Consider the following 11,959-nt stretch of genomic DNA (forward strand, 5'->3'; position numbering starts at 1 on the left):
AAACAGTACATCGGTTTCACCTTTACAGTAACAAATAGGCCTAATATCTTGTAGTTGAAAGGGGCTGGAAGAAGCAATGTAATTATGAAGCTGTTATATATTCCAAAAGCTTTTTGAGTTTTCACACTGAAAAAAAATATGTGATTCAGGGTTTCGTCCTCAGTTAAATGAACATAAACTATCAACCTCCACTTAGTACTATTCACTGGATATACTTTATAGAGAATTTTAAACCTCTTTTGTTTTATTGGGAATGCAGTAGGCCTATTTATGAGGTCAATGAAGGATGCCCAGTAAAATTTGCCCTTAGGAACATTATTTTTTTCTTTTTTTGGAAAATTTGTTGAATTGGAGACAATGTAGAACCTCAATGGCAAACCGTTTTCATGTTTTTTTTTTGCTCAAAATACAGACCTTGAAATAGCGACTGGAGAAGAATTAGACTACTAATTTATTAAATTATACCTTAGGAAAATACCAGAAATTATTCCAACTATTGACAAATAATTAATTCAAATCCTTTAGGTAAGTATAGCAGAAAAGCCATAACTCGAAAATCGTTTCAGGTTGATCCTCCAACAAGGGTTCAATGCATATGATTTGTAAAGGAAATACACTGTATGGAAAAAACTGACTTTTAAACTAAGATTTAATTCAAGAAAGTGCAACAAGTTCTGGCAAAAATGGACTAAGTATGTCATTGTAAACAATTTGTGATAATGTAGGCTACTTCAAATGTATGACTTGTTTTTGTAACCCATATGACAACCGCTTGATCTTTGTTTTTATTGAATTTTTTTTCTATTCCAAATAAAATTTTAAAAAGTAAAATAAAGAGAGAAAAAAGTAATGGCATAGCCACCAGTGTTCGCTCGTCCACTCCCCTTCAGTGAACACGCATATGCTGCGCGCCACTGTTATACTGACTGACGTCATAACACCGCGCGTGCTCTACTCTGAATGGAGCATGTGAAATGATACATTGGCAAATCGAGTTGTTTATGTGAAATAGGCTATTCAAGCTGTCAAAATGAGGGATACTCCGCTGTCAAACTGCGAGAGGCTTTTCCTTCTTAAAGCTATAAAGGAGAAAAAAGTAAGTTGTCCCTTGTGAACATATTAGCTGTGATATTCGTAATTAATGGTTTTGATTATTAGCAGTTCACTATATTTTACAGTCTATGTCCACTATTCACACCTCTTGCTGACTGATGTTAACTTTATCTGTGTACCGTTTTGTAGCGCTTAGATGGGAGACAGACATACGATTACCGGAATATTAAAATCAGTTTTGGAACCGATTATGGCTGCTGCGTCGTTGAGCTCGGAAAAACAAGGTAACCGTGTGCTATACATGTATTTACAGTTACATGTTTATATTACAAGCATGATTTGCTCACTATCTTTGGAGAAGACCATTAAACGAGAATGATATGAAATAAAAAAATATTACTTGATATACTCACCCATAAGTGGTTCTTTATGAGTGTCTTTTGTTGAACACAAAATATTTTGAAGAAAGTTGAAAGATGTAACCATTGACTACTATAGTGTTTGTTTTTCCTACTTGTTGATGTTCAACAGAAGAAAGAAACTTATGTAACAACTAAAGGTTGAGGAAATTACAAAACATTTCAGTTTTGGGTGCTATCTCATTATCTTTGATGTACTTTTTCATTCAGAATATGTTATTTATTATTATATATTTTAGGGTATTGAGTCAGGTATCCTGTGAGCTTGTACCTCCAAAAGATTCACGCCCCACTGAAGGCATCGTGTTTTTTAATCTGGAACTGTCTCCTATGGCATCACCAGCCTTTGAACCAAACAGGTTAACATTCTTGCAGTCTATTCTCTTATCTGTGTGTTTTCTGTTTCCCTAATGCCTGAGTGTCTTATTGTGTTCCTATGTGTGCGTGTTCTGCAGGCAGTCAGAGTTATTGGTGACATTAAACAGACAACTGGAGAGGTGCCTGAGGAATTCAAAATGCATAGACACAGAATCTCTCTGTGTAGTTTCAGGAGAAAAGGTGACATATGATAACATATACACTTCAGAGTTATTCATTCATTCATTCATTTTCTTTTCGGCTTAGTCCCTTTATTAATCAGGGGTTGCCACAGCGGAATATACCGGCAACTTATCCAGCTTATGTTTTACACAGCGAATACCCTTCCAGCTACAACCCAACCCTGGGAAACACCCATACACTCTTGCATTCACACTCATGCACTATGGACAATTTAGCTTATACAAATTCACCTGTACCGCATGACTTTGGACTGTGGGGGAAACCGGAGCACCCAGAAGAAACCACAAACACGGGGAGAACATGCATACTCCACACAGAAATGCCGACTGGCCCAGCCGGGGCTCGAACCACCTTTCAGAGTTATTATTTATATTTTACATTTTAACTATTGATAACACATCTTCGGTTCTAAATTATATATATATATATATATATATATATATATATATATATATATATATATATATATATATATATATATATATATATATATATATATAATGTATGTATGTATTTGTGTGTGTGTGTGTGTGTGTGTGTCTGTGTGTCTGTGTATATGTATGTATGTATGTATGTATATGTATGTGTGTGTGTGTGTGTGTGTGTGTGTGTGTGTGTGTGTGTGTGTGTGTGTGTGTGTTACTTAAATATGTAACTTAAATGAACAGTTTACTCAAAAAGTGAACTATTAATGGAAAATCAAGAGACTCAATAATACATTTGAAGTAGATTATTCATTTATCACACACACATATGTGCAGTGCTCAGCATATGTGAGTACACCCCTCACAAATCTCTCATATATATGAATGTTTTTAATAGGATGCTTTACAATATTATTTAATAATTATTTAACCTCTTAAGGCCCAAAATGCTTTTTACATGTATTTTTTATTTCACTTTGCTATTTGGGCTTCTTGGAACCTAATTAGAATAAAACCTAAGAATCATCTTTTGATATGATGTACTTTTAGAAAAAAATGATGTCCATATATTTGGACTGGTGGTCAGAATTTACACGAAACACTTTTTCCTGACTGTTTTTTAAATCCATATATACACATAATTTTTTTGGTCATGTTTTAACTATCATAGAGTAAAAACAACATTTCCTCCACCCATTTTGGACAGTTAAAAGAAGTGTTTGGAAGATTTCATATGCTCCAAAACCATTGCAGGATGACACTGTATGTCTGTAACAAAATATTAAACAAACAAAGTACTTTAAATAGCCACTTAAGAGCTAAAATGTGCTGTCCACGTATGTGGCCACTAAGCCTTAGGAAGATAATGATTATTATAATTTGTGCATATTCATTAGATTAGTCAGTACTGAAGCCAAATCTGGAGCTAATCTAATCTAATAACGTACAAAAGCAGTTCCAAAATTAGTTATAGAAAATGTTACATAAAAATTGTAAAAAGTTATATATACACAATTTTATTGGATTGACTTTTTCAATTATTATTATGAATTTAAGTGTACTATCTTTCTATTTCTAAATATGTTTGTTGACTAAAATATTATTTTGAATAAATCTATCTATTTAATTAAAATGTTTGGGTCAAATGCACCAAAATATATGACCGATATTCTCTGAGAAATGGATTAAAATGTTCATTTTCAAAATGGGGTATACTCAATTATGCTGAGCACTATATATTATCTATATATGTAAAGGTTTTCTGAAGGATCACATGACAGTGAAGGTTGGGGTAACAATGCTTACATTTTTGATTTAATGCATTTGTTGTACTAGGACACAATTATTTTAAACTGTGCAAATATTGTTCAATCTTATTTTTTTATTATGAATTAAATGCAGCCGTTACATTACTGAAATGATAGTGTAACTATTCTCATGCTAAAAAGCAGCAAATATTAATATATGCTGCACTCATAAAGCTTGTTTAATCTCTGTGCACTGTCTATAATTGACAGGTTTGGCAAATACGGGTTGATGTCCATGTGTTAAATCACGATGGTAACTTGATGGATGCGGCAAGCATTGCTGCCATATCTGCACTTTCACATTTTAGGAGGCCAGATGTTGCTATTCAGGGACGAGATGTTACTGTGGTGAGTCCTGAAACTCTGAAAAATATGCTTATTGTTTGTATTTGGAAGAAGATTTTTTTAAGTTTAGTGATTCATACCATGATTGTTTTTTTACTGAGCAGTTCGGTCCAGAGGAGAGAGATCCTATTCCACTCAGCATTTATCACATGCCCATATGTGTCAGCTTTGCTTTCTTCCTGCAGGGGTAAGATGCATCACATCACATGACATCTCTGACAACAACACAAGGTTAGATCTTACTACAGAGGCAATTAGGAAATCAAATCATGACATAAATGATCTAGATCTAATCTAACAATCCAACTTTTATGCACTATTCAAAGAAATGGCAAGCATGCCAGAAGCAGGACAAAACTGCACTTATTTGAGCCACGAGCCACAGTCAGATGTCTCAAGTTCAATGTAGAGTTCCCTGCTACAAACCACATATGTATCAGTAATTCAAACCCTCTGAAACCCTGACGAAACAGCACTGACATTCTGAATAACGCTGATATGAAAACAAAATAGTCACTGTCTTATAGTAATAAGAATTTTTTTTGTAAGTTTTTTGTAAGTAAAGCTAGAGGTTTTGTGTATTTTTATTGTATTAATGTGTGTTGCAACAAAATTACTGTTGTTAGTTGATAACAAATATTGTATAAAGAATATAGTGACTTTTTACCACAATAGCCATAAAAGGTTGCACATGATTTCACCTGTGGTTGAAAACTATGGAATTCCAGTCAGAATATACACTCAGAATATACCATTAAACTTAAACCCAAACATGAACTGTTTGCGTGTGCGTGTCAATGGACGTATTAACTGCAAAGGACTTGAACAAACCTCGGTGAAGTTCATAAACCTCATAAAAACAAATAATCTCCGAAACTATGCCATTCGTTTGTGCTGATTTGTGCCGCAAAAACGAACGTTTGTGCTGGTTTGGGGTCTGAGATATTAAGCATAGTTTTTTTTGACCGTGTGACGTCACTTACTACCATGTTGCTCAAATGACTTCAAATCAGCACAGGTCGTTTGTGCTCGGTTTGTGCTGGTTTGTGCCGTTAAAACAAACACTGTATCTGTTTTCCTCGTTTAGATATAAGCTAAATATTTTGAGAGCCGTGATGTCTCTCTCCACCCCATTTCATCTAAATCGCACCAAACTGGTGTCATTCATTTGTGCCCGAATTGTGCTGGTTTGTGCCGTTAAAATAAACACTGTATCTATTTTTATTGTTTAGATATTGCCTTATTAACATATTTCAGGAGCCATGATGTCACCCTCCACCCCAGGTTGTCTAAATCATACAAATTAGGTGTCATTTATTTATTCAAGACAGTTTCTTTCATATAGCATGCAGCCAGCAAGGTCTTTTGCTTTATATCTTTATTTTGTGTTTGAAGTTTCTAAGGCTTTTTTGTTTGTTTACGTATGTCTTGGTTTGTGTTAAGTTCATTTGTTTTGTATTTATTGTTTAGTTTTCACAGTGTATTTGGGGAAAAAGCAATCAATTAAACCAGTATTACGGAAACAACGTGTGCCAGTGTATGCTTAAGGGGAAATTATAGTCTTTGTTTTCTTCTGTGTCTGTGCTGTTATTTACTGTAAGTCGATTGAAGAACAAAATGATTTGTCACATTTTCGTTTGCTTGTTATATCTTTTCTAGCTCTTTTTTGCTTGTGGACCCTTGTGAACGAGAAGAGCGAGTAAAAGATGGATTATTGGTGATAGCCATGAACAAACACAGAGAGATCTGCTCCATTCAGTCCAGTGGAGGGATCATGCTACTGAAAGAACAGGTAAGTTCTAAATGTTTTTTTTAACATGCATCCATCCAATTTAAATTGAACTTTATTTATTGAATTTTAGGATAAAGTGCTGTACAATATATAATTTCAGCATCAATATCGCAATTTGCAAATTGGAATTACTCCTATCGCAGGATCCGCAATGTCAGGTCTAATTATTTATAGATATTATCAGAACACATGATTTGTGGAGTCATTGCAAAGTTTAACCCAAATAGAGTAAAATATTTTCATTTGGATGTGTCTTTAGAGCTTTGACTAAGATTTAAAATACATTTAAACCATGATTTGGATTTGTGTCTTTTTTGCTCTATTGTAATTATTTATGTCTGTAGTTTGTTTATTATAATTTATGCATATGTGGTCCTATACAAAATTGTCCTAATCAATGTAAAACTAGAAATTCTTCCCAAAAAGTTATTTAAGTCATCTTGTGAGAGAGAAAAAAAAAAAAAAAAAAAATAATATATATATATATATATATAAATGTGACAGATCCCAAATCTCGCGGTTCGGATCACTCTACGGTTTTTGAGTCACGGATCGGACCATTTTTCAGATTAGGGAGGAGATAAATGTAATTTGCTTTCTATTTATACAAAAAATATTACCTCAAAACCATTGGTTTTAACAAACAAAACTTAGAACCTGTCATTTTAATAAAAAAAAAAAAAAAGAACCAGCTTAAAAAAAGGATAATATTCAATATGAAAAATTATTTTTGCTACCGTTGTTGATAATGCTAAATATAGAAATCCAACATCTTGTACATGTCAAGTTTATTTTCAATTAATGATTCAACAATTCAAACATAAATATTCATGTTTCATTATAGGTGTATAATTTTGGAAAAAATATTCAGTGACATAATTTTGATAGTTGTTTTTCGCCACCCATTGGTTAAACAATGTAATTGCTTTCACCAGCATAAATTCACCAGCATCAAGTTCCTTCAAACTTTGATTTACTTTTTACCACAAACATCAGTGTTTACATCTGAACTATAAACTGTTCTCCCAGTTCTTTTGTTTTATTTAATTGTTTGTAACTAACTGAAAATGTGTGAAAACTGAATCTCTCTCGATCAAACTCAGATTTGAATGCAGCGCTTATTAGAAGGATTAATAACAGTATGCAAATCATTATTATAATTTATTGTTCATGTTACGCGGGTTTGAATTAAGATCACAATCTTTTAATGTTTAATCATGCAGATTTACACTGGATGCATTAATGCAGGCTAAACAATGACAAAAAACACATATAGTTAATAGCCTAAGAAGGCATTTTTGGTCCCACCACAACTTTTTCCGTCATTGTTATATTTTACAGGGATGCCAAAATGCTTTCATACATGTGATTTGAATGATGCGGGAGGTGATCTCTCTGCAATTATTATAAATGTTAGATTAACCTACAAGTTACGGGTGTTCCGAACCACAGGGTGTGATCCGTTACACCCCTAATATATATATATATATATATATATATATATATATATATATATATATATATATATATATATATATATATATATATATATATATAATTATTTTCTGTTATTTATTTTCACTGTTTCACTGTCTTTTTTATGCATATGCAGTGTAATGCAATCATTTAAACATTCTGTTTACATGCAGGTTTTAAGATGCAGCAAAATAGCAAGTGTAAAGGTTTCTGAAATCACAGAGCTCATCAACAAAGCGCTAGAGAATGACAAGAAAGTCAGGTATGGTATGTTTGTGTAGATTAGGATGGATTAAATTGTTTTTACTCGTATGTAAATATGGCGGTTAATTCCATGTAGTGACCCCTGATAAATAAGGGATAAAGGCAAATGAATGAATATGTAAATATACACGTAGCATTTTATAATACTTTTGTCATATTACAGCAAATATACAGCGATGTAATAATTCACTTATTTACCAATGTCCAATCTGTCATTTTATATAGAAAGGAGGGAGGAAAGTTTGGCTTTGCTGAGTCCATGCCCAAAGAGCGAATTACAACACTTAAGAGAGATGAAGCCCCGGTGGAGATGACGGATGTCAAAGAGACTGCTGACGACATTGTGCAGAGAACCGAAACTACCACAGAAACGTATCCTGCATATTTTAAGATAGACTGGGAGAACAGCCTGTTTTATTATCTTGATTATGAATGCAAAATGAGAAGTGTGATGGTTTGGGGTTTCAGGTTTTACCTGAATATTAATCCTTAACCCAAAGCCAGTGTACCTTCTCCTATTCTTGTTGCCACTGGAACTGCACAGATCGGTGAGGGCATCGTGAACTCATGGGGACTTGATGAGGATGAAGATGATGAACTTCAGACAGAGGACAGAAAAACAGGTACTTTGTTAAAGGGTTTGATGAAGTGCTTTGAAATTACATTTATTATCAATCTGACGAAATGTAAACTGAAACATGAAGACAGGATGGGATATAGAGTAGCCTTTCCTTCTTAAAAAAACAGCCAATACTAATAGCATATAGTTTTGCCAGTAGGATTGGTTAAGCTCAAGCGCAAGTAATTATAGCATCTTGAAGGGGGCGGGACATGCCAGATACTAGAGAACATTTGCTACACTTTTCTTGTGCGCATAATGGATATGTGCATAAAAATCGGTTGATAGAAACTCTAAGATGCGCTTAATTTTGAAAATGTGCATTAGTCCAGTGTGCGCATTAAACACGTCATGTGATTTTGTTATAAGAGATCATGTGATGATAAAAATGGGTGTGAATAGATGAACCAGCAGGCTGAGCACATTGTAAAACATCTGAAATGTTGATTTGATCATACTAAAATGCCTTAATCGTTTCAGTATTAGTGTTATTATATTATTAATTACCTCCAGAACTGTTAGGATCATCTGTGCTCCACGTCTCATGACTTCAAACACCACCACGTGTCCATGCATGTCGGTATCGTCTTCTGAGGCGCAAGACATTTATTTAATAAAGAAAAGATTAACGCAGCTTCTCCTACCACAGCAAATTCCATTTTTACCGTTAATATTTGGTGCCAGTAAATCAGGAAATGACAATTTTGTTCTCTTTCAGATGGAAATCTTTAGATGGAAATCTTTAGATGGAAAGTTAATTTACAATTTTTGGATGGAAACATAGCTAATGATCCATTTAGGCAGAAGTGACAAACTGCAAGCTTGTTGTTTATGTGAATGTTATTTTCATTGCACTTAAAGTGAAATAATAGAATGTAAACATAGGAGGCTGAAAAATGCTAATTTTAGAAGAATAATTCACAGAGCACCTAAGAGGTTTTGCATCTCAACTCTTCATATCTTCTTAATTAGAATTTTATCACTACTTCGTAGCACACTAGATTATAGATTTCCTTAAGACTAACATACTGATACTAATTTGTAAAATAGTTTATTTTCATTTCACAAGGACTAAAAATACACTTCATGTCTGTTCTAAAATGTTGTCTGCTGTGAAATTAATTGTGTGTGTGTTTGTGTGTGTGTGTGCGCGCGTGTGTAGATGAGGTGGTGGTGATCACAGACAGTGAAGAAGAGGAAGTTGTCATTCTTAATGACCAGTGAGTCAAGTTAATAAAATAGTTTTCTTACCTCACTCATAAATTTACAACACACCCACATACTGTAGTTCTACATTACACAGTGTGATATAACCAAATATCTTTACTTTTTTAAGGAAATCCAAGAAGACTTCTAAGCAGAAATGAACTTCAGCAGCTCAACAAAGAAAAAGATGATCATAAATCAGTCTCCAATGCCACTGGGCATTATTTAGTCTTTTTTGTATAATAAAGTACAACGTGAAAATGTTGCCGTTTTGTTTTGAGTTGATAAAGTGGTTTCAATGCTATAAAACCTATTGTCTTATTCAAAATCCAGATTGTAAGGCCAACAATGTGGTATAAAATCATTTATTTCTTTAAAATAAGTAGCCATTGGGGTATTGTGGTGGCACAGTGGGTTGCGCTGTTGCCTTGCAGCAAGAATATAGCTGGGTCAGTTGGCATTTCTGTGTGGAGTTTGCACGATCTCCCTGTGTACGCGTGGGTTTCCTTTGGGTGCCCTGGTTTCCCCCACAAGTCCAAAGACATGCACTATAGGTGAATTTGTAAGCTAAATTGTCCGTATGCAGAGTACTGTATATGTGTGAATGAGAGTATATGTGTGTTTCTCGGTGATGGATTGCAGCTGAAAGGGTATCCGCTGCATAAAACATACAGTGCATCTGAAAAGTATTCATAGCGCTTTATTTTTTTTCCACATTTTTGTTACAGCCCTATCCAAAATCGATTGAATTCATTTATTTCTTCAAAATTTTACACACAATTCCCCTTTATGGAGTAAAAAAAAATTTTTTAAATCGTTGCCAATTATTAAAAAATAAAAAACCTGAAAAATCACATGAACATAAGTATTTGTAGCCTTTGCTGTGAAGCTCTAAATTAAGCTCAGGCACATTCTGTTTCCACTGATCATTCTTGAGATGTTTCAGCCGCTTCATTGGAGTTCACCCATGGTAAATTCAGTTAAATGGACAAGATTTGCAAAGGCATAAACCTGTCTATATAAGATCCTAGGGTTGTCAGTGCATGTCAAAGCACAAATCAAGGAGAACCTTACAGAAGGACAACCATCTGTGCAGCAATCCACCAATCAGGCTTGTATGATAGAGTGTCCAGACGGAAGACACTCCCAGCCTTGAATTTGCTAAAAGGCATCTGAAGGACTCTCAGACCACAAGAAACTAAATTCTCTGCTCAGATGAGACTAAAATTTAACACTTTGGAGTGAATGCCAGGCGTTACGTTTGGCGAAAACCAGGCTAATACCATCCCTACAATGAGGCATGGTTGTGGCAGCATCATGTTGTGGGGATGTTTTTCAGTAGCCGGAACAGGAAGACTAGTCCGGATAGAAGGAAAGAGGAATGCAGCAATGTACAGAGACATCCTGAATGAAAACCTGCTTCAGAGTGCTCTTGACCTCAGACTGGGGTGACAGTTAATTTTCCAGCAGGACAATGACCCAAAGCCCACCGCCAACATATCAATGAAGTGGCTTCACAACAACTGTGCCCAGACCTAAATCCTGTTGAACAACTCTAGAGATCTGAAAATGGCTGTACACCATTGCTTCTCATCCAACCTGATAGAGCTTGAGATTAATCCATTTTGGAATAAAGTTGTAATTTTAAAAAATGTGGAAAAAGTGAAGCGCTATGAATACTTTCCAGATGCACTGTATGCTGGATAAGTTTGCAGTTCATTCCACTGTGGCTACCGCCGATTATTAAAGGTAGCCTACTATGCCAAAAATGAATGAAGTGGCCATTTGCAGATATTTATTATTGTAAAGATTATTATTGGAGATATTATTGTTATTATATATTAATTATTACTAATTACCCTAGTTAAGCCGTTAAATGTCCCTTTAAGCTAAATACTAGTATCTCGAAAAATATCTTGTAAAATATAATTCGCGTTAATGACAGATAAAAGTTAATAGATAAATCAGACATCGGAAATTATTTAAACTATCATGTTTAGAAATGTTTAGAAAAAGTCTTTCTGATAAACAGAAATTGGGAAAAATATACAGGGGCTAATAATTCTGACTTTGTTATAAGAGATCTAACAATGCCTCAACATGACTTTTTGACACTGGAGTGAGGGCAGAACTTAACAATACTCAACATGTTTTATTTACATTCTGTCTGATCTTTAATTAAAATAGTTTCTATGATTCTAATAATTAATGTTAGTTTCTTTTGAATTAATAAAATTAAGAATCAGGTTAATAGAATTTTAGGAACTTAATTGTTAATGATGAAATTCAAGAATTTGTGGGATAACCTTCAATACGTTGGAGTGCTAATATAAATATGTGGCCAGTACGGGGATCGAACCCGCGACCTTGGCGTTATTAGCACCACGCTCTAACCAACTGAGCTAACCGGCCAACTGTTTGACTGTGTTGACACATACCATTACAAACCTAGCTAAATCTATGTTATGAACAAATAAAATGGACTTTAAATA

The 11,959-nt window shown here is 34.2% G+C and overlaps 1 protein-coding gene and 1 non-coding gene across 2 annotated transcripts; one reads left to right on the forward strand and one right to left on the reverse strand.

Annotated features, from left to right (window-relative positions):
* The first annotated feature begins 923 nt into the window (after positions 1–923).
* exosc9 (exosome component 9) lies at positions 924–9,732 on the forward strand. Its single transcript, NM_001006077.1, has 12 exons — positions 924–1,096; positions 1,243–1,337; positions 1,712–1,831; positions 1,928–2,030; positions 3,976–4,113; positions 4,215–4,297; positions 5,770–5,902; positions 7,552–7,640; positions 7,868–8,014; positions 8,147–8,265; positions 9,424–9,481; positions 9,598–9,732. Exons 1-12 carry the CDS (start codon positions 1,031–1,033, stop codon positions 9,626–9,628), a joined length of 1,182 nt encoding a protein of 393 aa, NP_001006077.1. The 5' UTR covers positions 924–1,030; the 3' UTR covers positions 9,629–9,732.
* A 2,073-nt stretch (positions 9,733–11,805) lies between these two features.
* On the reverse strand, positions 11,806–11,879 carry trnai-aau (transfer RNA isoleucine (anticodon AAU)). The gene has a single exon. It is a non-coding gene; the product is annotated as a tRNA-Ile (tRNA).
* Between the last annotated feature and the right edge of the window lie 80 nt (positions 11,880–11,959).

Source organism: Danio rerio, chromosome 1 (assembly GCF_052040795.2).
Source record: "Danio rerio strain M-AB ecotype USA chromosome 1, GRCz13ab, whole genome shotgun sequence".
Classification (NCBI taxonomy): Eukaryota; Metazoa; Chordata; class Actinopteri; order Cypriniformes; family Danionidae; genus Danio; species Danio rerio.